We start from the raw sequence: 26,463 nt of genomic DNA on the forward strand, positions 1-26,463 counted from the left end.
ATGGCCAGAGGTGTCATTCCCCGGCACTCGATATTCGCAAATCTAGGGGCCGTCTCTAAAGTTGCATACGACATTGGTATACACTTTTCTAACTTCAATAGCATTTGAGGAAAATTACTTACAGTAACACAACCAACGCGACGTCATTTGGACTACTGTGGTACTGCTTTTTGACATTTCTGCAATACATTCTTGTGATTACACGTGTCTGTATGTTGCGTTTCTCTTATTGACTGTATACTTTATACACTCACACTTTATTGGTTGATTTTTTCTTTATAAAAATAAAACATTTTTAATGCAATACGTTAGGGCTGCACGATAAATCGCATGCGATATTTAACTCGCATCTTATCAGTAAAGCCGGTTCTGTAATCAGCGGTAAATCTCCATCACGTGCGTGCTTTCACATTGAGCAGCATTAACTACACCAAGCCATTGTTCACTGACGAGCTGCGCAAAACCACGTTCATATTCGCCCAATTTTTTGCGTAGCTCGTCAGTGAACAACGGCTCTGTGTAGTGATGGAGATTTACCGCTGATTACAGTACCGGCTTTCTGACAAGATGCGCATTAAAGCATGGATTTATCGTGCAGCCCTACAATACATTTTTTATTGCATGGTTACATGATTTGTGGATTTTAAGGCAGATTTTCTATTTTATATATATTCTATTTCTATTCTCTATAAAATTACAGAGTTACAGCTAAATATAAAACGAATAAGATTTACTTTAAAATTACAAAAAAGAACATTAAATTGTTAGTATGGACATAAACCTTTAATATAATGAGCTACATTATTTGATTACAGATTATTTTTGTAATTTTACGTAATTTGTACATAATTTAAGAAAACAGAAAAAATTCTGTATAAATTACTGTAATTTGTCATTAATGATATAATCCTTAAAATAATAGTCAAGGTGTTAATTTACAGATATTGTTAGTAATTTTACATAGTTTTAAACATTTAAAATGACAGATAAATACTGTAATACTGTAATACTGTAAATGAAAGCAATCTGCAAAGTTGTTAATCAAAAAAGTGCATGATAAATAAAGATATTGTCTCTCAAAATAGAGAGTCGATTCTGAATCGCCTTAAGGAGTCACATTTTAAATAAATGCTAAAAGCATCATTGGCCAAAAAACTAACTTTCACACACACACACACACACACACACACAAAAAGTCACTGTTTTTTGATCCTGACACAAAATGACCAGCTAACATTAAGCATCAGCAGCACATGTGAAAGTATGAATGAGTACTAGTCAGGTAAAATCACTATAATACTAATTAGATTGTAAGAGCAGACTGATTGCTATAAAAGGAGGGAAGAAGCGCTTCCAATCCTTTTTTTTGTTGCTTCAATTAAAGCTTAGATTTTTTTAAATTTTTTTATGAAAGGTCAAATGGGTGAAGAATGCAGATTTATTTTCACAACCTTTTTTGGTCATATTTACCAAGGGTACCAACAATTCTGACATGACTGTAATTCACAGAAGCTGTCTATACTGCAAAATGAACCTTTTACCTGCACTTTGTTGTTTATGATGAGATGAGAATTAGCTAGAGTGCACATTCAGTCTGTGCAAATGCATACTGAACAAAACTCTAGCATTTTCAGCAGTGACTAAACACCTCTGATTGGCTATTGCATTCATTCACTTAACAGAAACGTATGTGATTTGTTATAATGCTTAATGCTGCAAAAAAAAAAAAAAGTGTAAAAAGATGTAAATTTAATGCCACAACTGACAAATTTCATTTCATTTTCACATTTCACTTAAATTGTGACGGCCATATAGGCATAGTTCAATTGTACAGGGGTATATTTTGCTTATCTTAAAGTTGAGGGACATTTTTGCGGCATTTTTGCCCCAAGAACTTGTTAATTCATTCATCAAGTACCATATTTAGCCTATTTACCCACTATTCAAGGGTGCAATCTGGAGCTGATGTTACTGACAGACTCATGTTGCTGTTAACCCTCCTTCTTATTTTAAGCATATTGGTTATACAAGCATAAACATGGAGAACAAATCATGCTTTTTCAGTAAACACATTCAGTTAAAAATGGATGTCTTGGATGGATGGATGTCTTTTGTTGTTATATTGCTGTTGCTAGTGTAGTGAATTTGCTTTCACCAACCTAGGGAGGTGAAATAGTGTAATGATGAAGGGTATGAATGAATGATGCATTTATATAGCGCTTTATTGTGTATTTTTGTACATCCAAAACACTTTTTTGGGTGTACAAAGGGGGGGGGGGGCTCTCCTCAACCACCACCACCAGTGTGCAGCATCCAACTGGATGATGCGACGGCAGCCACAGGACAACGGCGCCAGTGCTCTCACCACACACCAGCTACAACTGGTGGAGAGGAGAGAGAGTCATAGAGCCAATCAAGTGGTTGGGTACTCACGTCACCAGTGATGTTATGATATTTGGATCATGTGTCACTTAAGGTGTGGTTATGAGTACATCACATAAGAAAGATTGGTGGTATCTCTAACTTGTAGAAAGTCATTCTGTATCATCAACACAAGGAAGACACAAGTGTAATAAAATTATATTTTATCAACAAAAGATAGACTAGAGTAATCACAACTACTAAATGAATACCATGAATGAAAAAGGAATAAAGTGCATACGATGCATAAAATGCAAGTGGTTCAGTTGGATGTCGCTATGCCAGAGTTACGTTATCTTATGGAAAGATAAACTGTTGCTACTCTGAAACAAATAAGGTGAAGAAGCCTTATTATGCATCAAACAAATATGTGAAAGATTATTTATCAATTGCAATTAGCTATATAATATCTAATGTAAATTAGAAAAATCATATACTGATAATACACAACAATGTCAAGGTCTCTGGAAGACGTTTGGATAAGTGATAGTTACGTTCTCTGTGGTTGAATGAGCAATCCGGTGGCGGTGACTTCTTCCACTGGTTGAGCTGGTAACAATGCATTGGGGAGCAGGAATCTGTTTCAACAGCCTCGAACATGAAGCGCTTTACACTGTAAAACCCGATAAGATCAGAATACTCAAAATTTTTGTGTACACCGATTACCTAAAAAAATTAATTAAGCAACTCAAATTTTTAAAGTTAACATTAATTATAAATAACAAGTCAAACTAAAAAGCTTAAATTTGTTTTTGCTTAATGCTTAAGTGCAGTGTACTTAAAATTATTTTTTACCATACATAATGTTTTTCATTTACCAATTATTTTGATGCAGTGGTGCTTTATTAAATACAAATACTAACTCAAAAAATACACTTATGCATAAAAAACACGCACAACTGTGGCTATGCGATTGAGGATTTTTTTAGTCAGCCTTTTTTAAACCGCATGAATTGTGTATTTCTGAATGTCAAACACTGGAAGATCATTTCATCACAACTGCAGTGCTTGCAGGACTTGTAGTGGTTTCGTTGTCCATGATAACAAAATCAGCAGGAGAGGTGTTTGTGTCAGTGATGTCTGGCTTGCAATTTCCTCCTGGAATAAGCACAGAGGGTAAAACTTTAACTTCAGAGACTAAAAGTAGACATTTATATTTTAAATTAAATGTATGCATTTAGCAGATGCTTTTATCCAAAGTGACTTACAGTGCATTCAGGCTATACAAATTTTATCAGTATGTGTGTTCCTTGGGAATTGAACCCACGTCTTTTGCGCTGCTAACGCAATGCTCTACCACTGAGCCAGAGGAACATACTATTACATGTAACATATTTACTACTAATAGAGTGGGGGAACTATAACGTCAGAACCCGGAAGAGTAATTCGCCGTGGGTTCCTTCTAGATTTTCCTATGGGGTTTTATAATGGGGTTTTTCAATTAAAATAAAGCCTGTGGTAAACAGCTTGATGATACTTTTACGTTTTGTAACACACGTGATCTGTTAGTGTCCCTTCCCTTTCGGGACTCAAAACTTTGTTGTTTCTGTTACTGTCTCTCTGGATGTGCCGGAGACTCAGAACAAGGAGTGTCTTTTGGAACGGTACCTTTATACCTTCCTGATGAGGATGAGATTGCAATTTGGTGCTTCTCCATTTCCATGCTGTGATTGGCTGTTTCCATCAGAGCGGGGACACGGTGTGTCCTTTCCTCCTTTCCTCCTGTGGAACGTATTTGCATAGTCCAAACACACATTTAGAAAAGTGTCATTAAAGTTTTACCGGTGCATTCTTCACTTATCAAACCACAAACAGAATACCTTTGGCAATGTTATGAACACAGTATGTCCAAAAATGATCGAAAAAGATCGAACTGTCATGCATGCATGCATTCATTTGTCCATTAAGAGCTGAGTTTGTGTAAGATTTTGCACTACACATCGCTGTCACTCAGAATACTTATTTCTCTGAATAAATATGAGATGGGTGTGTTGTAGTTTGCATCAGTTTTAAGGTTTAAAAACATGGATTTGGATGGATCTCTGTGATCTCTCTTTGCTTCACCCACTGCTGCTGCATCCAGAGGTCCTAAGGAATTTTTATTGCAGTCACAGGCCAAAACTTAGGAATCAGTCTCGAGGTGGGTGAAGGGCAGAAACTGCATTTGACCAATGAGAAGTCCTGTCCTTCCCGGGCTTGGTGCCAAAGGTCTTCTTCTTGCCCTCTAAGAGGTGTCTGGCTGTTGTCCTAGCATCTTTATCAGATAGCGTTGGACAGTTTGCTTATGTTAGTCCTACAAGATCCAGTCAACATGTAGCTACAACTATTGTGGTCAGAGAGGAATGTGGAATGTGATGTCCACTACACTAGCATTTTATATAAGTCACAAGAACTGTGGCACTATATTACAGTGCTTTTACCAGAGTTAAGGAGGTTTCAGGCATTCACATTTAGATAATTTACTTTATTACATTATTGGCTGCAGTGATGGTACATATCTTGAACATCCTATTGGATCTTGACCTTTTTGTCTCTGTTTTGCAGTTACTCTGGGGCGAAACCAGCCCCTGAAGAGAGAGAAGCCCAAATGGAAGAGCGACTACCCAATGACCGATGGGCAGCTGCGCAGCAAGCGTGATGAATTCTGGGATACAGCACCGGCTTTTGAAGGCCGCAAGGAAATTTGGGATGCACTTAAGGCGGCTGCCCAGGCCTTTGAAAGCAATGACCATGAGCTTGCTCAAGCCATAATTGATGGTGCCAGCATAACATTACCACATGGTAAGAGGCGCACGTCACAGATGCACAGGTGCTTTGTATTATGTATTCAGATCGTTTTATTAAAATCGTCTTCCAGATTTTGTGACAATCCATTTTCTTTTTGATTTCTATTTTTCTCTCAGCTTCCTTTTCAGGTCCTTTCTTTTTTTGGGAGGGGGGGGGGGTCTTGCTTAGTTGGGGACAAAGAGTCGAAAAGTAAGCAGATCTTGCCATTTTTAAGGCATTTGTGTAGGCAGAAACACTGTTATTCCACGCAATTTGAAATACATCTGGTTTTGTTTTATTCCAGCTGCACATTTTTTTGGGCTGTTCTCTTCAGGCCGTGAATGAGCTTGTTATATCATGGCATCGGATTGTTTTCCTTAAAGGGATAGTTCTCCCAAAAATGGAAATTTGTTGTTAATTTACTCACCCTCAGACCATCCAAGATGTATGTAATTTTTTTTCCCTCTTTTTTTAGAACAGTAAAGAAGATTTTTACCTGAAATCATGGTCCTTAGTGATTCATAAAATACAAGTCAGCAGCCAATTTTTTTTTTGAGAATTAAAAAAAAAATTCAAGGAACACACAATTAATAGCCATGACTCCTGATGATATATTGAGGTTTTATGAATCGAAACAGTCGGTCTGCGTGAGAAACTGATCATCATTTACATCATTATTACCTATAATCCATAGTCTCAGGCAATGGGGAAATAGATTATTTTCCGTAAACTGGTTCTTCCAGAAAGTTTATTTCAATTAATTAGTTCAGTTCACCTGTTTGTTTACGTAATCATGCAATTTTGTAATGTATATACAATTATATTATTAACGCACCCAATAATGATGTGAAATGCGGTTGTTTTGTTGTGATGTCTAAACCATTTAAAGGGAATAAACTAGTCTTCATCAGCTCACCTTTTTACATAAACAATGAGAAACCATAAAAATTTTAATTTCACAGCTTAATTCAAAGTGCTACTATGTGCTGAACTATTTTTAGAGATAACCACAAAAAAATGCTGTTTTATAAGAAAACAGCACTTCTCATTCATTCCTATGGTAAACAACGACTGAGTGGTCATTTGATTTTTAGTTTAATATTGAAAGTAGAAAAATGAGAAACGGCTCCTTTTTAGTTTTTGAATTTTTTGCAAAAACGAAAAACAAGAATTCAACTTAATTTTTCATTTCTTGTTCAGGGGTAGAAAAATGAATAAACAGCTTTAATATTCGATTTTTACACGTGGGCGGGAATTAAACGTCCCTTTCTGCTGATTGGTCAGACAAAAAAAGATCAAACCGTGCCGTCATCAGTTCTTCCGCAGTTCCACGCTGCAGAATACTAGTCCTCTGCTGCTGCAGTTGTACGGATTCTTAAACAGTTTTATTGCAACTACATTTAATCTTTTTCTGATCAAACAATCAGACAAATGAATGGCTCGACACAACCCGTTCTGTGGCAGAGCCTAGACAGGGCTTTCTTTTGTGTAGATATAAATTCTATGCTTTGCATCAGCTGGGCATGTCAGGGTATGATATGAGAGCTGCCATAGCCTGGTGACCGTAATTTCACCAAGTACAACATGTTCCTGGATCAACATCCTTGTTGATCCTGGAACAACATTCCAATCAACCAATCAGAATTGAGGGATAACTTTTTAGGAAATGTCTGTTTTAGGCTTACAATCAGGGTTAGGTGCTTCTACACCCTTGTTAATCAACTATCATTTCACACTGATTTTAGGAATAAATTATGGGTAGAGTTAGGTTTAGGGCAGGGGTGCCCAAACTCGGTTCTGGAGGGCCGGTGTCCTGCAGAGTTTAGCTCTAACTTGCCTCAACACACCTGCCACACACTTGCCTTCAAATTTCTAGTATGCCTAGTAAGAACTTGATTAGCTGGTTCAGGTGTGTTTAATTGGGGTTTGAGCTAAACCCTTCAGGACACCGGCCCTCCAGGACCGAGTTTGGGCACCCCTGGTTTAAGGGTAGGGATTGGGTTTTGTCTATATTTTTGGACAGTAATGTTGATCCAGGATCAACAAAAGATGTTGATCCAGGAACATGTCTTAATCAAAATCACGGCGACCGCCATAGCCTACCCTGGTCCCCCAGTAAGTTTGTTTGTTTAATTAAGTAATTAATTAATTAATTTGTTTCAAAATAATAATATATTTTAAACACTAATACAAAAAGGAAAAAATAATGCTTTGGCTTGGGTATATACAGAGCTGGGTAGATTACTTACAAATTGTAATCCGTAATCCAAATTACATGAAAAAAATTTAATCAGTAACGTAATCCATTACATTACACATTTTAGGTGATATAGTCAGATTACTTTTAGATTACTTTTGACCTAACTCGTTTATCACGTTCATTTAAACAGGATAATCATGTACCATAATGATGTAAAAATACAAATAGTAAGAAAATATATTCCTTTCATTGTAATTAACAACATGAAGTGCATTAAACATTATATTACGTCAGGGTTTCCCAAATTGGGGTTCGTAAAGGAACTGCAGGGGGTGTGTGTTTAATGAAAGGCTAACAAGTAATTAAATCATAAAAATGTAAAATTAAAATAAATCATACACTTACTAAAAAAAAAGATGAAATATTTTATGTTTACCTTCACGCCATATGACCATTCACCAATGTCAGAGAACCATTAACATGCAAATGTGATACTTAATTATTAAAATATTTAATTTTAAATCTCAGGGGTACTTAAAGGATCACTGATTATGATTTCACTTTTTTAACTTTAGTGTGTAATGTTGCTGTTTGAGCATAAAAAACATCTGCAAAGTTACGATGCTCAAAGTTTTACAGAATTGCTGATTAACCACCCCTTTAAAGTAAATATGTTAGGTGAAAGAGGTTCAGAGGACAAAGAGTTTGGGAATGTCTGCAAATAAGAAAAAAACGAGAATTTGTGCATTTTAATGAGTTTGAAAGACAAAAGCCTTTAAATAATACATAATAATACATGGTTTAATAACCTACTGAGTGATCGTTCAAATAAAAATGAATGCGTTCAACAGTAGTTGATGCAATGTTGAAACACTTCTTAAACCTGAAATGATTTTTGTAAATCCATTGGTCAAATGCTGTGTAGCCACCGGACTGATCTCTGTCCGAATGTCCACAAAACTGGAAGACTTTCTGAGTGTATATAAGCAGTTGTAATGTGGTGTTTTGTTTCATGTTCATGTTTTCCATGTCTTTTATTTTGTAATTGTTTCATGGTCCATGTTAGTGTCATGCTTCCCTTGCTTCATGTCTCTCTGCCTTGTGTATGTGTCATGTTCTGATTGGTAGTCTTAGTCATGTGTCTTGTTCCCCATTGGTTTGTTCATGTCATGTGACCCTCCTTGTCTGCTATAAGTAGCCTTCATGTTCCCATTGTGCCTTTGTCGTGTATTGAACGTATTTAACCCACTGTTGGTGAGTCTAGTCTGTTTGTGTCAAGTCTGCTTGTCTGTTCAAGTCAAGTCAAGTCAAGTCAAGTCAAGTACGTGGCGCTCAAAGACATTTTCCGTCATGGGTTAAACGAGCCCATTTGCTCCCAGCTTCCTGGGGGAAAGGTTCACTGGTCCCTTTCCGAGTATATAGACTTTGCTCTGCGGTTGAGTGGATCTGTTTTTACTGTGGGTGTCATGGAGGAACATGCCACTTCCCCAAAGTCTGCTCACGACTTGGCTGCCAAGCCACAGCCTTCACACGTCATGTCTGCCAAGCCACAGCCTGCTCACGTCATGCCTGCTACGCCAGAGCCTGCTAATGCCATGTCTGCTACTCCAGGACCTGCTCACATCATTCCAGATAAGTCAAAGTTTACTCATGTCATGTCTACAAACTCAAAGCCTGATCACATCATGTCTGCCAAGCCAGAGTCCGCTAACGTCATGTCTGCTACCCCAGGTCCTCTTCACGTCACGTGGCCCTCCATGAATTCACCGCCTGTCCTGTTACGGCCACGGAGGCCGTCCATGAATTCACTGTCTGTTCTGTCACGGCCAAGGAGGCCGTTCATTAACTCACTGTCTGTCCTGTCATGGCCAAGGAGGCCGTTCGTGAACTCAATGTCTGTCCTGTCAAGGCCAAGGAGGCCGTTCATGAGCACACAGTCTGCCCTGTCACGGCCATGGAGGCCGTTCATGAACTCACAGTCTGTACTTTCACGGCCAAGGAGGCCATTCAAGAAATCTCTGCTTGTTCGGTCACAGGCAAGTGGTCTGTCCATGTCTCTGCTCCGCCCTCTGCCTTGTGTATGTGTCACTACCTGATTGGTAGTCTTAGTCATGTGTCTTGTTCCCCATTGGTTTGTTCATGTCATGTGACCCTCCTTGTCTGCTATAAGTAGCCTTCATGTTCCCATTGTGCCTTTGTCGTGTATTGAACGTATTTAACCCGCTGTTGATGAGTTTAGTCTGTTTGTGTCAAGTCTGCTCATGCTATGTCTGTTCAAGTCAAGTCTGTGTCTTGGATTATTGTTTGGATCACTCTGTAAATAAACTGCACTTGGGTTCTCACTACGCTCGCCTTCAGTGGATTGACTCTTTACAGCAGTAGACTATTTTAGAAGGGAACATTTAAAAGATAGAAAAAGAGGAATTAGAGAGAATCAATAAATGATGAATAATTTATTTATATTGTGTGAATAATATGTAATCATGTAATCTATAAAAAAGTAATTGTAGTCTGATTAAGAGTATTTTAAAATGTAACTTACTCTGATTACAAGTGTTTAATTTTTGGAATCTAATTATGTAGCCTAATCCCGATTACACGTAATCAGTTACTATCAAGCTCTGGGTAGGCTATATAAGAATCAGAATCAGAATCAGAATGAGCTTTCTTGCCAGGTATTTTTTCACATACAAGGAATTTGTTTTCATGACAGAAGCTTCCGCAGTGCAACAGAATGACAGCGACAGAACAAAAACACAGATAATAAAAAGAAGAATAAAAAAATAGAACAAGTAAATAAGGAATAACAATATATAAATTAACAATTGTATATGCAGGTATATTACAATAGACAGTTTTGTATGTACAGGTATATTATGTGCAAATTTGAGGTGTAGACTAAGTATGTGTGTTAGATAAATAAGTGTGTAAGTGTATAAATAGTGTTGTGTGTTCCACAGTTATTGTCAAGTGTTCATGAGATAGATTGCCTGAGGGAAGAAACTGTTCCTGTGTCTGGCCGTTCTGGTGCTCAATGCTCTGTAGTGTCGACCAGATGGCAAAAGTTCAAAGAGGGAGTGTGCTGGATGTGTGGGGTCCAGAGTGATTTTGCTAGCCCTTTTGCTCACTCTGGATGAGTACTGTTCTTGAAGAGAAGGGAGGGTTGTACCAATGATTCGCTCAGCAGTCCGGACTACCCTCTGTAGTCTTCTGAGGTCAGATTTGGTAGCTGAGCTGAACCAAACAGTTATAGAAGTGCAGAGGATGGATTCAATGATGGTAGAGTAGAACTGTTTCAGCAGCTCCTGTGGCAGGTTGAACTTCCTCAGCTGGTGAAGGAAGTACAACCTCTGCTGGGCCTTTTTCCACAATGGAGTCAATGTGAGTGTCCCACTTTAGGTCCTGAGAGATTGTGGTGCCCAGGAACCTGAATGACTCCACTGTTGTTACAGTGCTGTCCATGATGGTGAGTGGGGGGAGAGCAGGGGGGTTTCTCCTAAAGTCCACTATCATCTCCACTGTTTTGAACGTGTTAAGCTCCAGATTGTTGAGACTGCACAATAGGCCTATAACGTTCACAAAGGAACTATCATTCTGACTGACAACAGGAGAACAACAGAGATATTAAAATACATACTCTTCTGAGTTCTATAATGTAGGTTTTTGTTTTATTAAAATTAAAAATGATTGATATCTCAAAAGAACATGCACTTGTGCGTGGCGCGAGCTTCTGTGCACTCGCACACAGGAATGCAACACAAGATTTACATAAATGTAATTACTTGCCATTTTGGTTTGTTTCTCACCAAACCTTACAGTACACCTTCAAAACGTTTGGAATGTAGCCTACACCACGAGATGCATATGATTATTTTATGACAGATTTGCATCCGCTTAAAGAATGAAAAGTGAAAGTCACCATTCTCTGCCATTAAATGGGTAAGTGCCAGCAGGACATTTGTGTGTGTGTGTTTCGAAAAAAAGAAGGTAGGCCTAATAAGCCTTTAGAACAACATCTGACTAGTTACCCTAGTTAAATAAAGCAGACAAACGTGACTACTGTCAAGCGCAGACCAGTATTGAAGTGCACAGGAAATATGCAGCAGTCTAAAGCAGTTTATTTAATTAATATCGAGTATTAGTTGATGTTCACTTGGATTTGTTCCTCAAGAGGGGAAATAATTTAATATGTTGTCATTTATAGTCATATGGTAAAATGTATATTTTTATTTGTGTACATTCAAAATGACTACAAAATGTTGTGCCTTTGAAAAACAAAGAAAACAACAGAATGCGCTGCTTTAGCGCATCTCGGTCTCCTTGAACATCGTATGTCACAAACATGAACCAATACACAGCGACTACTTGACGCGCCTATTTTTAAAAGTCTACATTAAGGTTATTTGACATAAATGCATCATTTAAGTCACTTTAGAATAAATCACAGTATGTATCATGATAAAAAAGTGACTTTACAGTTTGGAAAATATGGTAGGCTATAGCCAATTATTTCGCGGACCCCCTATCACTTTGAGAACCGCTGGTCTACACAGAAGAAAGCCCTGTCTAGGCTCTGTCACAGAACGGGTTGTGTCGAGCCATTCATTTGTCTGGTTGTTTGGTGAAAAAAAGATAAAATATAGTTGCAATAAAACAGTTTAAGAATCCGTACAACTGCAGCAGCAGAGGACTATTCTGCCACGCAGAACTGCTGAAGGACTGATGACAGCATGGTTTGATCTTTTTTTTCTGACCAATCAGCAGAAAGGGGCGTTTAATTCCCGCCAAGCTGTTTATTAATTTTTCTACCCCTGAACGAAAAACAAAAAATTAAGACGAATTCTTGTCTTTCGTTTTTTGCAAAAAGTGAAAAACTAAAAAGGAGCTATTTCTTATTTTTCTACATTCAATATTAAACAAAAAATCAAAAGACCAAAAGATACACGGACCATTAAGGTACACGTGATCCAAGTTAGCCATTACACTTTCTCCAATAGTAAGTAATACAGACCCTCTCATCTCCCTATAGTAAGACAATCTCTAGTGCTACTCGAGCTCCAAACTGTTTCAGACGGTGAAGTCCAATTTGGTGAACTGGTTTAAATAGTTCACTAAAAAGAACTGGATCAAAAGAATTAATAATTCACAAAACAGATATCACTCGGGACTGTTTGCCTAAGGCTATGGATTACAGGTAGTAATGTTATAAATAGTGTTCGGTTTCTTGCACAGATTGATTGTTTCACTTCATAAGACCTCAATATATCGTGCAGCCGCTGACTTGCATTTTATTAATCACCAAGGAGCACGGTTTCAGCTAATAATCTTTTTTACTGTTCAATTCAAGAAAAAGTCACCTGCATCTTGAATGGTCTGAGTTTGAATAAATTAACAGCACATTTTCATTTTTGGGTGAACTACCCCTTTAACCTTCTTTAAGTGCAAACGAGTGACCATGTCTGAAGTGCTAGAGAAGAGTCAATAGTTTCTGTTGCAACATCAAGTTCTTTTGAGCTATCTGGTATGCTGAGGAGTAGAGATGAGTCAGGAAGATTGTTTAGTGGTAGTCTTCAGTGGTAGAAGTGGTAGTTCAGCCAAATTTGTAACAAGGAGTTGAGTTTGCAGCTTTAGCTAAATGGAGTTTACACAAAACTAGATACTGATCTTGAGATGTCTTTTTTTAAATCTAGCACCTAAAACAGATAGTAGAGAAATGCATCATTCTTTATTTGCCTAAACAAACACAAAATTATTCAGGACCTCAACCCTGTGCCTAGTCAGCCAACAGGGTTGCAGCAATTCAATTTCACAGATTGTATATCCGGAAGAAAAAAAAAAGAGAATAACCCCCAACAAATAAAGGATTATGTGATACCAGTTAACAGTCAACAATCACACCAAGCACCCCACAAAAATTGGTAGGAGGTCTGTTTAATAATAAAAAATAAAAAAATACATACACACAAAATGTTTGTTTACTTGTTTGTTTTCTAATGTGTACTTATTTATTTATTAAAAAATACATAAAATACAATTCATGCATGCAACAATTTAATACTCTTCTATGATGACCATATTTTTTAAATTTATGTAATATTAAGATGATTTATAAAAAAAAAAATTATTTTGTATTAATAATTTGTGTTATTTTTTTATTAATAACATTTTTCTGTGAATTTTTTTTTTTTTGTACATTGATACATTTAAAGTCTGTTTGAACCAGAAGTTGCTGCAGACTTTATTTCAGTATAGTGACATATTTTTCAACTGAAGCGGAATATTGAATGGAGAGCAGGGTTTTATTTTTGCGCTCCTCCTCTCCATTTCTCACACACAGCAAATGGTTGGAGGGACGTGGTTAAGGATATTCGGTCCAAGCCAAGGCCCAATCATCAAACTGACGTCATCAGAGTAGGAGTGCCATTCCAAAGCGGAAGCAAATATTCAGATTTTGATCAAATATTACCAAGACATATATATATATATATATATATATATATAATTTTCAGGTGATTATTATTATTTTTTTTTTATTTATCCTTTATTTTACCAGGATAGTCCCATTGAGATGCAAATCTCTTCTTCCAGGGAGTCCTGGCCAAAATGGCAGCACAAAAAGTTTCACAATAAAACAAATACAAACACTTAAACAAACAAAAGTTTGCCATACATTCAGATGATTACAAATCTGTGGGAAAAAAAACAACAACAACCAGCATTTACTCATAGCAAGTACATGTTTCCTTTAGAGAAGACCATAAAAGGTTTTTAAAAAAATTTAAAGAGGGGAGTGTTTCCAGCATAATAACACTCTGCAACTCGTTCCATAATAAGGGAGCAAAAAAAGAGATGGCAGTTTTGCCAAGCTCTGAATATTCTCTTGGGACATTTAAAAGTAATTTAGCAGAGTATCTAGTGCTGTAATTACATGTATAAAAGGATAAAAGACTGCAGATATAAATTGGTAATTTACCTAACTGTGCCTTAGCGATAAACAGCAGCATGTGCACTTTCCTTCTTTGAAACAATGAGGACCATCCCACCAATTCATACAATATACAATGATGAGTGTGTGAAGAAGCACTCATCACAAAACGTAAAGCAACATGGTATACATAGTCCAACTTTTTAAGTGAAGATAAACTTGCATGCATATAAATCACATAACCATAATCTAACACTGAGAGGAAACAACTTTGTATAATTCTCTTTCTCGCTTCAAAAGGAAAACGTTTCTTTAAGCGAAAAAGAAAACCCAATTTTAGTCTAAGCTTTTTAAAAAGTTTTTCAGTATGTACATAAAATCCCAATTTGTCATCCAACCATATGCCCAAGTATTTATAACAACTTACTCTTTCAATAGATTCTCCTTGTAAAGTTGAAATAGGGTAGTCTGTTTCAGTGCGACAACGAGTGAAAAGCATGTATTTTGTTTTCTTTGAGTTTAAAACCAATTTTAAGTTGGACAATGACAGTTGCAGTAACTGAAAAGATTATTGCAAGAGCTCTATGGCTTGATTCACCGAATGTGCTACTGTGTAAATAATTGTGTCATCGGCATATAAATGAATTCTAGCTGAGGTTATCCCACGACCAAGGTCATTAATATAAATAGAAAATAAAACTAGTGCTAAAATAGAACCCTGTGGAACACCTTTTGTAATTTTTTGTTCATTTGAAATTAAATTTTCAACTGAGACACACTGAGTTCTTTTTGATAAATAATTATTGAATCAATTTAGAGCCATTTCACTAAAACCTATACAACTTAGCCTCTGTAATAAAAGTTTATGATCTACAGAGTCAAATGCTTTAGAGAGATCTACAAATAATGCTGCACAATGTTGTTTCCTATCCAAACATTTAACAAGATAATTTGTAACCAGCATAGCTGCTGTAATAGTACTATGACCCGATCTAAAGCCTGATTGAAATTCATTTAAAACTTTATTTTCAGTTAAGAACTGTTTCACTTGATCATTAACAAAAGATTCAAATACTTTTGCCAACACAGACAACCTACTAATTGGCCGATAGTTATCCAAAACTGATGGGTCACCACCTTTTAACAAAGGGAGAACCTTTGCTGATTTCCATGCACGAGGAATAACATTTGAAGTTAAACTCAAGTTAAAAATAGAAGTGATGGGCTCTGTTATAAGATCTGCAGAAAAAAAAAAAAAAGCTTCTATTTTATCAGACCCTGTTGATTTTTTAATATCCAAATTTAATTGAACTTTATGAACTTGTGTAGCTAAAATGGGAGTAAAACTAAACAGCCGAGTAGTACAACATGAAGTAACTTCCACGTTTTCTTATTCCCTTAAATTTCTATAGTCGTGGGTTACTCCCGCAGAAATAAAGTGGCTATTAAAAGCATTTACTATATTCTCTCTATCTTTAATTATACTCTCATTTAATTTCAAATAGTCAGGTAGATTGGTAGAGGTTTTTTGACCAGAAACTGATTTGGTCAGTTTCTAAAAATTAGACGGATCATTAATATTCTCATTTATCATATTTAAATAATAATCACATTTAGAGCTTTTTACTAATTTTGTACAATTATTTCTTATTGTTCTGTAATTAATCCAGTCCATATGATTATTAGTTTTCTTTGCTTTAGCCCATGCAATATCTCTTTTTTTATATAAGTGAAGATATGGAGTCATTAAACCAGGGATTATCTCTATTTCTCACTCTAAATCTTTTAAAAGGTGCATGTTTATCGCATATAGTCAAAAAAGTGCTTTTAAAATACTCCCAGGCTAAATCAACATCAGGTATCTGTGAGACACTGTATAAATCACTATTATAAATATCTTGTAAAAAAGCTTGCTCGTTAAAATATGAAAATTTACGTTTCAAAATAAAACGAGGATCCCTTTGGAATCCTGCAGTTTTTCACACAAACCACAGGACAATGATCACTAACATAGTTACAAAATACACCCACTGCAGAAAATCTGTGAGGAGCATTAGTTAAAATGACATCAAGTAGCGTGGATTTAGTTGGATCTTTATGATTTAACCGTGCAAGGTCTAAATCGTGCAATTAACTTGCACGGATTAATTGTTCATCTCAAGACTAGCAATGGGTGCTAACAAAATGAATATTTTAAATTTTGATTTCATGCGGACTTTTTTTTTTTTTTTTTTTAAATAGTCATATGGATGCCAAGTTATCATAAATGGCAATGTACAGTGTGCATTTCCAGGAATGTACTCTACAGTTCCAACAATTTCACTCCATGGTGGCCTTTTCAGAAGCATAAACACACCACCACATCGGATGACCAGGTGATGTCAAACAGTAGTGTCACATGAGATTTTTTTTTCTCCAGCAATGTAGTCATAGTGAGCATCAGCAGTTGTTTCAGCAGCAGGAGAAATTCCATCCACAGTGGTTTTAGGGGGTTCTAGAGCTGCTCTGCATGTCATGCATTGGGTCTGTGGTTGTTTGACTTGCACAGCACTCAGAGAGCAGTGTAAGCATATTTATAGCTGAGAGATTCACCCAGAAAAAAGGTCACAGATTGTAACCATCCTCCACTTTCTCTTAAAACTCACTGGTTGTGAGTTTACAGAGATGAGTTCACACAGTTATTTTACTGTCTTTGAGTATTTGTGGTCAAGTTTATGTGAAGAGCAGTACCACTTGGTACCACTTTTTTTTTTTTTAAATCACCTTATTGGAATTGAAGCGCCCACGCTCCCACCCGCTTTGTGGATTGTAATTGGCGCGAGGCGCGAAACATGCTTAATATTTTTTGGGACCTGTAATATTTTTGATAAATAAAAAGTTAAAAAGAATCAGAATCAGAAGAGCTTTATTACCAAGTAAGTTTACACACACAAGGAATTTGACTTGACGACGAGCTTCCAGTGTAGAAGAAAGTACAGACATAGTGCAGACATACATGATAGTGCAGACATACATAGGAATAACACAGTAGGGATGGAATATAGAACTAATGTAAGAAGAAAAAAAACTAATTAAGAAATTAAATAATGTACTATATACAGAAATAGAAGTATAGATAAAAAATTTAATTGTTAGATAAATGTACAGATATAAGTGTGCAGATATGTTATTTACAAAGTGTGCAGTTTACAAGTGTAAAAATTTTGGATTCTGTGTATAAATATGTCAGTTGTGATGGATGATGTATAATTATGAACGTTTAATTGTTCAGGCTGAATATAGCCTGTGGGGAAAAAAACTGTTCTTGTGTGAATGACTCTACTGCAGAACCTGAATGACTCTACTGCAGCCACAGTGCTGTTCATGATGGTGAGTGGGGGGGGGGAGTACTGGGGGGTTCCTCCTGAAGTCAACTATCATCTCCACTGTTTTGAGCGTGTTCAGCTCCAGGTTGTTGTGACTGCACCAGACAGCCAGCTTTTTAACCTCCTGTCTGTATGCAGACTCGTCTCCGTCCTTGATGAGGCCGATGACTGTTGTGTCGTCCGCAAACTTCAGGAGTTTTACAGAGGGGTCCTTTGAAGTGCAGTCATTCGTGTACAGGGAGAAGAGCAGTGGGGAGAGAACACAACCCTGAGGGGTGCCAGTGCTGATGGTGATAGTCCTGGATGTGAGTTTGCCCAGCCTCACTAGCTGCTGCCTGCGTGAGAGCAACAGGTCTGTAGTTGTTAAGTCCAGTGATTTTGGACTTTTTGGGTACCGGAATGATGGTGGAGCGTTTGAAGCAGCAGGGAACTTCACACAGCTCCAGAGATCGATTGAAGATCTGTGTGAAGACGGGGGCCAGTTGGTCAGCACAGACTTTTAAACAGGCAGGTGAAACACCATCTGGGCCTGAAGCTTTTCTAGATTTCTGCTTCCTGAAGACCCGGTTCACATCCTCTACACAGACCTTAAGCGCAGGTTGAATGGTGGGGGAGGGAGGGAGGGGGGTTGCAGGGGTGGTAGGTGAATGTGTGAAGTGCAGTTCAGATCGGATGGAGGGTGATAGACTGACTTTTTCAAATCGGCAGTAAAACACAGCCAGTTGTTGATTCTCCACAAACTGTGGGGGTGGTGTCTTGTACATGGTGAAGTTCCTCAGACCAGTCTATACTGATGCCGAATCGTTGGCTGAAAGCTCTTTTCTCAGCTTTTCAGAGTAATTTTTTTAGCCACTCTGATCTCCTTTGTTAGTCTGTTCCTGGCCTGGTTATACAAGATTTTATCCCCACTTCTGTAAGCATCCTCTTTGGCGTGACAAAGCTATTTGAGTTTCCCAGTAAATCACGGTTTATCATTATTAAATGATAAGAATGTCCTGGTAGGAATGCACATATCTTCACAGAAACTTCAAAAACACTCCAATCAGTTAGGTCGAAACAGGCTTGTAAATCCTGCTCCGCTTCATTAGTCCATCTTTTGACAGTCCTTAAAACAGGTTTATCTGATTTCAGTTTCTGCCTGTAGGTCGGTATAAGATGAACCAAACAGTGATCAGAGAGCCCCAAAGCTGCTCATGGGACAGAGTGATATGCATCCTTTATTGCTGTGTAACAGTGATCCAATATATTACTGTCCAGAGGCACATACACATTCACAAGAATGAAAGAGGAAAACTCCCGCAGCGAGTAGAAAGGTTTACAGTATATGATGAGTGCCTCTAAGTTAGGACAGCACAACTTTTTCAGCGTTGTTACATCTGAACACCAACTTTCGTTGATGTAGAAACACAATCCATCACCTCTCATTTTTTCTGTTAACTTCGCGATGCAATCTGCTCTGAACAGCTGGTAGCCCGGCAGATGAAGCGCGTTGTCCGGAATGGCTTCACTCAACTAGGTTTCAGTGAAGCACAGTGCAGCAGAGTTTGAAAAGTCCTTGTTGGTGCGGGTGAGGAGAAGAAGTTCAAAAAGAACAAGTGTTTATTCAAAATTGAGATTTTGTGTTACAATATACACTATTCAGAAGTTTGGGGTCAGATATTTTTTTCTTTCTTTCTTTTTTAAAGAAAATCTTTAAAAAGTTTAAAGAAAGTTAAAGAAACATTATTCAGCAAGGATGTGTTAAATGGATAAAATTGATAGTAAAGACTTATATTGTTAGAAAAGATTTCTATTTTGAATAAATGCTGTTCTTTTTAACTTTTTATTAATCAAAGAATCAAAGAAAAAAGTAACACAGGTTCCAAAAAAAAAATTAAGCAGCACAACAGTTTCACTGTTGTAAAACAGCATATTAAATCAGCAACACTGATAATAAATCAGCATATCAGAATGATTTCTGAAGGATCATGTGACACTGAAGAGTAAGTAATGATGCTGAAAATTCAACTTTGCTTCACAGGGATAAATGTTATTTAAAGTATAGGTATTAAAATAGGAAACCAATATTGCAATAATATTTCACAATACCACTGTTTTTTTCTCCTGTATTTTTTAAATAAATGCAGCCTTGATGAGCAAGAGACTCCATTAAAAAACAAGGTTTATTTATTAGGTTTATAATATAGGCCTAACATAATATAATATATTATCAAAACAAACAATTTAAACTGATAGTATAGAATAGAATAGAAAACAAACTGAAGCAAAACTTAAACTGAGATCTGTAAGTTAAATAAATAAAAAAAACGTGAACGTGAATTCTTCTATAGCTATCTAAACATCCATATGAACTAATGTTTGCAAGCGAACTTAGAGGGAACATTGGCTAGAATCCCTCTAAGGAGCGGATTCCAGACACTCCATGAAAGTCAGGAGGGTGGTGGAATGGAGGCGGATCAGGGGGAGGGATGGTGGCCCAAGCCCGTGTAGTAGAAGAGAGCCTGGAGACAGAGGTATAGCAGAGTTCCAGGGCGGAGCAGGCTGCCGGGGCGGGGCCGGCAGAGCAAGAGGAGCTGAAGATCCCCATGGCAGAGCAGATGAGTCGATGGGACCAAAGATCCCCACAGTGGAGCTGACTGAGCTGAAGATCACTTCAGTGGAGCTGAGAAGGCAGATGACCCCCCTGGTGAATCAGGCAGGACTGCAATGAGGAGCACAGAGAGGTTAGTAATAGCCTTTATGGCCGTAACAGGACCAGCAGACCATTCAGCAACGCTCTCCTTGACAGTAACAGGGCAGACAGACAGTTCAGCCACATTCTCATTGACTGTGACATTGGAGTCAGGAGTAGGCACCACTGCCCAGAGAGGAGCTGAAGCGGATGCTGCTGCCTCGAGAAGTTCTGCAGCAGAAGCCGCCACCCCAGGAGGAACTGGAGCAGGCTCAGGAGCAGGCTTCTGGACTGGAAAGAGCTCTGGAGTGAACTCGTAAACTTGAGTGGGCTCAGGAGCGGATTCATGGATTAGAACAGGCTCTGGAGTGGACTCGTAGATGGAAGCAAGATCTGGAATGAACTCATAGACTTGAGTGGGCTCTAGAGCGGATTTATAGACTGGAGAGAACTCTGGAATGAACTTGTAGACTTGAGTGAGCTCAGGAGTTGATTCATAGGCTAGAGTGTGCTCTGGAGTAGACACGTAAACTGGAGCGAGCTCTGGAATGAACTCGTAGACTTGAGTGAGCTCAGGAGGGAACTCATAGACTGGGGTGGACTGTGAGGGCTCTTGGGTTGGAGCGTGCTGCTCTGGAGTGGACTCTGAAGGCTTCCAGACTGGAGCAGGCTCTGGAGTGAACTTTGAGGGCTCCTGGACTGGAGCGGGCCTTTGAGTGGACTGAGGGCTCCCAGACTGGAGCGGATTCTTGAGTGGACTTTGAGGGCACTTGGGCTGGTGCGGGTTTTGAATTGGATTCTGAGGGCTCCTGGACTGGAATGAGCTCTTGAGTGGACTCAGAAGCTGCCCATGCATGCAGAACAGCCTAAAGGTGAAAGGCAAAGATAGCCTTTTTGATTATGGTGGCAGCAGTGAAATCAGGCGGCTCTGTAGGGACCACCAGAGTCAGGTCCTCCAGGACCACCAGACTTGGGACCACTGGAGTCAGGTCCTCCAGGACCACCGGACTTGGGACCACCGGAGTCGGGTCCTCCAGGACCACCAGACTTGGGACAACAGGAGTGGACTTTGCTGCCTTCTTGACCTTCATTTAAGAGTCCGAGATAGTGAAGCCTCACTGTTCTCTGGAGGTGTTGTAGCAGAATCGGGCATCTCCGGGGGCACTGCAATGGGCACACTCTGACCTGGTGTTACTACTAAACTGCAGTAACAGAGATAGTCAATGAAACCCCAATAATCAAAAGTCTTAAATCCCTCCATCTCGCACAGAGGCAAGGGGTTACCAAGGAATTCATTAAAAATCTTGTTTAGCTTAGAGTCACAAAGTTTCAGTCCCACTGCCAAAGTCCAAAATGTCTGCGCAAGGCCTCCTACTCCCAACACCTGTTGACGCAGTGGCACCAACAGCTGGAGTCATGCCTTTCGCTCCTTCTTAGAAGCCGGAGGAAGAATCTGAATGCTCATGTCCCACAGTCTATGAAGGTGGACTAGCTGCTGGATCTGAAATGGCTTCAGCATTCTGTCAGGGAATGACTTTGGAGAAAACATTGAAGATCCAAATGCAGTTTAATCCAAGAAACAACGATCCAAGCGGCAACAGGCAGAAACAAAAGCAAAGGGTAGTCCACAGCACAGCGTAACAGAAAACAATACTGAAGTAAACAAGGGCTAACAGAACATGGTATATAAAGGGAACTAATAAGACTAATGACACACAGCTGGGAACAATAAGAATTAATAGACAGAGCAAAGGGTAATGGGAAATGAAGTTGTAAGAATCTATAGTCTGCCCGACCCAGATTTCACTCCACAATATGTTTGATCATGTTTGACAAATTGTAGAATGAGAATGGGTGTGACACACTGAGAACTGTCTCAGACAAAGGGGTGTCAGAACTTAATTAACATACAGACTACAGCTGTTACGACAGGAGCAACTTAATTTACATTAATGGTAGTAAACTGTAACTGTATAAAAGGTTTGAGCTTAGGATGTTCGGGGTTCATTCCGACTCCGTTGAACCCAAGGTACTACATGTACTTTGTCACTGCTATACTGCAATAAACATCTTCATCAAGATCTTCAACATTCTCCACTTTTTCTTACAAAGTCCAGATCCAAACGGCAATGATCCAAGAGGGCCTCAGAAGGCTGTGACAGACTGTTTTTGTTAACTGGATCAACAAATTCTTTGACAAATCTGAGCACTACTTCTGTCATGAACTTTGATGAAAGCGTTTGACTTCAAAGGACAGAAGAGGATAAAGTACATGTTTTGATTAAACTACTTCCTTTTGATTTTGAATTAAAAAAAAAATTTTTGGTGGAAAAAAAAAAGTTTGGAACAGCATATGATGGTTAGTATATGATTGTTTCATAAAATATTCTTTGATCTGCTGAGCAGTAAAGAGTTTCACCAGAAAACATCTAAATCATCATCTGAAGCATTTAATAAAATCATCGTATTACTGAAATGAATAAAACAGTCTTTTAAATCAAAACCTACTCCTTTAAAACAAAACCTGTCATCATGATAGTATGAGTGTTACTTTTTTTTTTTTTTTACTAAATTCCATGGAGGTGTAGCTCATTATGATTAAAATGACTTACTTCCCTTTTTGGAAGAAGCCAGTGATGTAATCTTATTGTTCCTGTGGTGTGAACCCTGTCTCATTGTCATTGATTCATTTCACCAACTTCCTCTTTGGTTGAAAAGTTGACAGATCCTCAGTGAGTCTCTATGTCAGGAGCAGCATACTCATCATGTGATGTGTGTGTCTGTATTTATTTTATTAAGTAGGATTTCAAAACAGCCTTTGTAGCTAACACTATGCTTTTTATTTTTTATTATGCAAGTAAAGAATGTGGCAATGTTTACATGTGCCAAATACATAATCCCATGGACCAAACATATAAAATAAAAGTAAGAAACATAGGCTAAGTAAAGAAAGTGGCAATATTTACATGTGCCAAATATAGACTACATAATACATATAGAATACATCCACCCACCCGTATTTCAACTCCACCTCACCAGATACTGACCTGGATGTCACAGCCTACTAGGGACCAGAGGCCAAAAAAAGAGAGGAAGAAACAGAAGGGGAAAAAACTAAAATATATACATACATATACATATACACACATACCTAGCTAACACTATGCTTAAGGTAAAAATATGTAGTTACAAAATACTAAGTGTATTTTTATTCATTAAGCAAAAGAGCCAAGCCTGTTCCACGGAATCAAGAGCCTGGAGGAATATTATTATTATGCTTAAATTATTATTTTAAGCTGGCGCTGATAGTCTCGTGGGCAGTGCATCGATATATGGCGCAGTTGTGCTTTGAGTGTCCTGAGTTCAAATCCTGCCTTGTGGACCTTTCTCAATCCAATTCCCCTGTCTCTCTCCCACTCACTTTCTGTCATATCTCCACTGTCCTATCAAGAAAAATGCAAAAAAATAATAATAAAACGTTTTAATAGACTAATAATTTTATATAATTATTAAATAAGATTTAGTTCTATCTACTTGAATATCTTCAGTTTTCATCTGTACAGTCCACAAAACAGGCAGTGTAGATTCATTTCAGAACAGTCCTATATAAAACTGCACCAACATATGCTGATTTTAAGTCTCTTCTTAAAACTTATTTACTGTTGCATATGGTCATAAGTAGGTGCAGTGGTATAATTGTAGTGTACTGTTTGTCGTTGTGTTCTGTTTACTTTTTGTAATTTGGTATTTGCTTAAACTTTGTACAGCACTTTGGCCAACAGCTGTTGTTTTTAAATTTGCTTTATAAATAAATATGACTGACTGACTGACTGACAGAATTTTATTGTTTTACTTGGGAGATATAATTTCTACATAATACAATAATGTGATTATCTTTACTGATGTTGTTCTATTATGTGTCTGTTTTCTATAAATATGCTAACCTGGAGGAGGCTGCTAAACTGTTGACATAAATATCTATTCTATTCCATTCCATTCATACCTTTGGCTTGCATACTGTGGAAGACACTGTTGTTTGTTGTTTGTAAAACACTGTTGTTTTATAGAGATGCTTTTGTAAACACTTAAAGGTGTTGATTGTGAAGGATGCATAACAATTAATAACCATATCCCCATCATAAAATAAAATAGAAAGTTAATGATTTTCTTTTCTTTTCTTTTCTTTGTAGTTTGTTTGAACTCCATAATGATCCATTTTATCCAGCAATATGAGAACGATTCAAAGAACATATTATGCTTCAATATAAGCAAAGAAATCTGATCTTTAAAAAAAGTTCACATAATTATTGCCATAAAATTGCTGATTTCATTACCAATAAATAGTACAGAATCTTTACTAATTTTGCATCATAATGTTTGATTGCACCATATATTAGACATATATAAATGCTATATTACAATATCATTGTACACTGTATCAAAACATTAGATAAGTCAACAAAAAGAGACTGAAAATGTGGCTTAAATGCTTCATTTGTGTCATCTCCAGGTGCTCTGACTGAATGCTACGATGAGCTGGGGAACCGCTACCAGCTGCCTGTCTACTGCCTCTCACCTCCTGTCAACATGATTGAGGAAAAGAGCGAGTTGGAGACCATTGAGGTCCCAGAAGCTCCAGCTAGCGAAGGCCAGGAGTGTCAGTTGCGTCTGCGTCTCTCCACGGGACGAGATCTACGCCTGGCCGTCCGCACCAGCGACAATGTCCAGCAGATGAAGCTCTGTCTGCAGACCCAGGAGGGTGTAGTGGCCACCAGCCAGCGCTGGTTCTTCTCAGGCCGACCACTCACTGACAAGATGAAGCTGGAAGAACTGAAGATCTCCAGAGACTATGTCGTCCAGGTGATCGTCAGCCAGCCTCCCACAACCCCACCACTGCCGCAGAACCCCACTCCTGTGGAAAACTAATGACTCGTTGGGGATATTAACCACCACACCAAGTGTATATCAATGTGCATGGGCCACAATATTTTTCAGAAGATTTCTCTATTTTTGGATTGGCCACTTGAGTCTAGAGTGAACCTCTAGAGGCTTTTCCCTTCAAACACTCACTGCTTTTGACTTATAGCTTTTCTAAGGGAGTTGAGACTCAGATTTTCTGTTTAAAAGCCTCAGGTCTAGAAAACCGGAGTCCTGAATTGATCAAGAGTGGTCCAAAAAGTATGGTTTTGGCAAAGGAAACTTAATAATGCTTTGCTATTTTTAAAATTATGGAGTTATAAGCGTAATATTCTTTTCTCCATTTTTCTTGGGATGAGATCATATGTCTGCAAGGCAGACCGGAAGTGTGGACCTACCTGTGTCTGTTAGAACTTGAAAAAACAGAGACAATTGAGGTCAAAAGGACATTTTAAACTGCTTTTGGTTTCAGGTACAGGAGAATCACTTGTTGGACTGTTTTCTTATTTTTAGTTTTTATTAGAAAATCTGTAACCAAAAATATATAAAGATTTTTTTAAAGAAAATATGTTACATGTCACAAAAACAATGTCAGTTTTGGATTTTCCGATTGTCCAGCATCTTTAATCTCTGTTTTGTTTTGTTTTTTTCAGATACATTTTCGATTACATAAATTCTCTAAACAGCATTCATTCAACTCTTTCATTTCAAAAGAGGATAAGTTTATTGGTCATGTAGACAAGTAGATCAGCTGTTAAACTTGCTTTTAGTGTAGGTAGTAGTTGTCACATTTTGCAGATAGATTTCAGTCTAGACAGATATTCCAATCGATTTCCTCCAACAAACAAATCTGATTTTCTCAGTCCCTGTAAAACTGTCTGCAGAAAAGTGAAAAATTGGAATGGGGCAACTGTTCGGATTCCTTGTAATTCAAGGTGCTTTTAAGAATTTATTCAGCTCTGCGAGGTTGCCATGGTGCTACGCATTGTTTCGTACATCCTGAGGATATATAAAGGTGATAAGGGGGTCATCATGTAATAACTGTGTGTACACATGTGAATGGGGAAGCTACTGTATGAGTAAGTGATATAATGGAAGGAGAAGACATGAAGATGTAATCTCTGAATGGACCTGAATGTGGACATTCTAACAGTTTATGCTATATACATGTTTTTATTTAATGTTTTTTTATGTTTTC

The 26,463-nt window shown here is 37.9% G+C and overlaps 1 protein-coding gene across 1 annotated transcript; it reads left to right on the forward strand.

The window, feature by feature from the left end:
• Nucleotides 1-25,794, forward strand: LOC107570756 (ubiquitin domain-containing protein 2-like). Its single transcript, XM_016257010.1, has 3 exons — nucleotides 1-76; nucleotides 4,966-5,202; nucleotides 24,859-25,794. The coding sequence occupies exons 1-3, from the start codon at nucleotides 1-3 to the stop codon at nucleotides 25,272-25,274; spliced, it is 729 nt and encodes a 242-aa protein (XP_016112496.1). The 3' UTR covers nucleotides 25,275-25,794.
• Nucleotides 25,795-26,463: the final 669 nt, after the last annotated feature.

The sequence above is a fragment of the Sinocyclocheilus grahami genome, unplaced genomic scaffold, assembly GCF_001515645.1.
Source record: "Sinocyclocheilus grahami isolate Dianchi unplaced genomic scaffold, SAMN03320097.WGS_v1.1 scaffold1501.1, whole genome shotgun sequence".
Classification (NCBI taxonomy): Eukaryota; Metazoa; Chordata; class Actinopteri; order Cypriniformes; family Cyprinidae; genus Sinocyclocheilus; species Sinocyclocheilus grahami.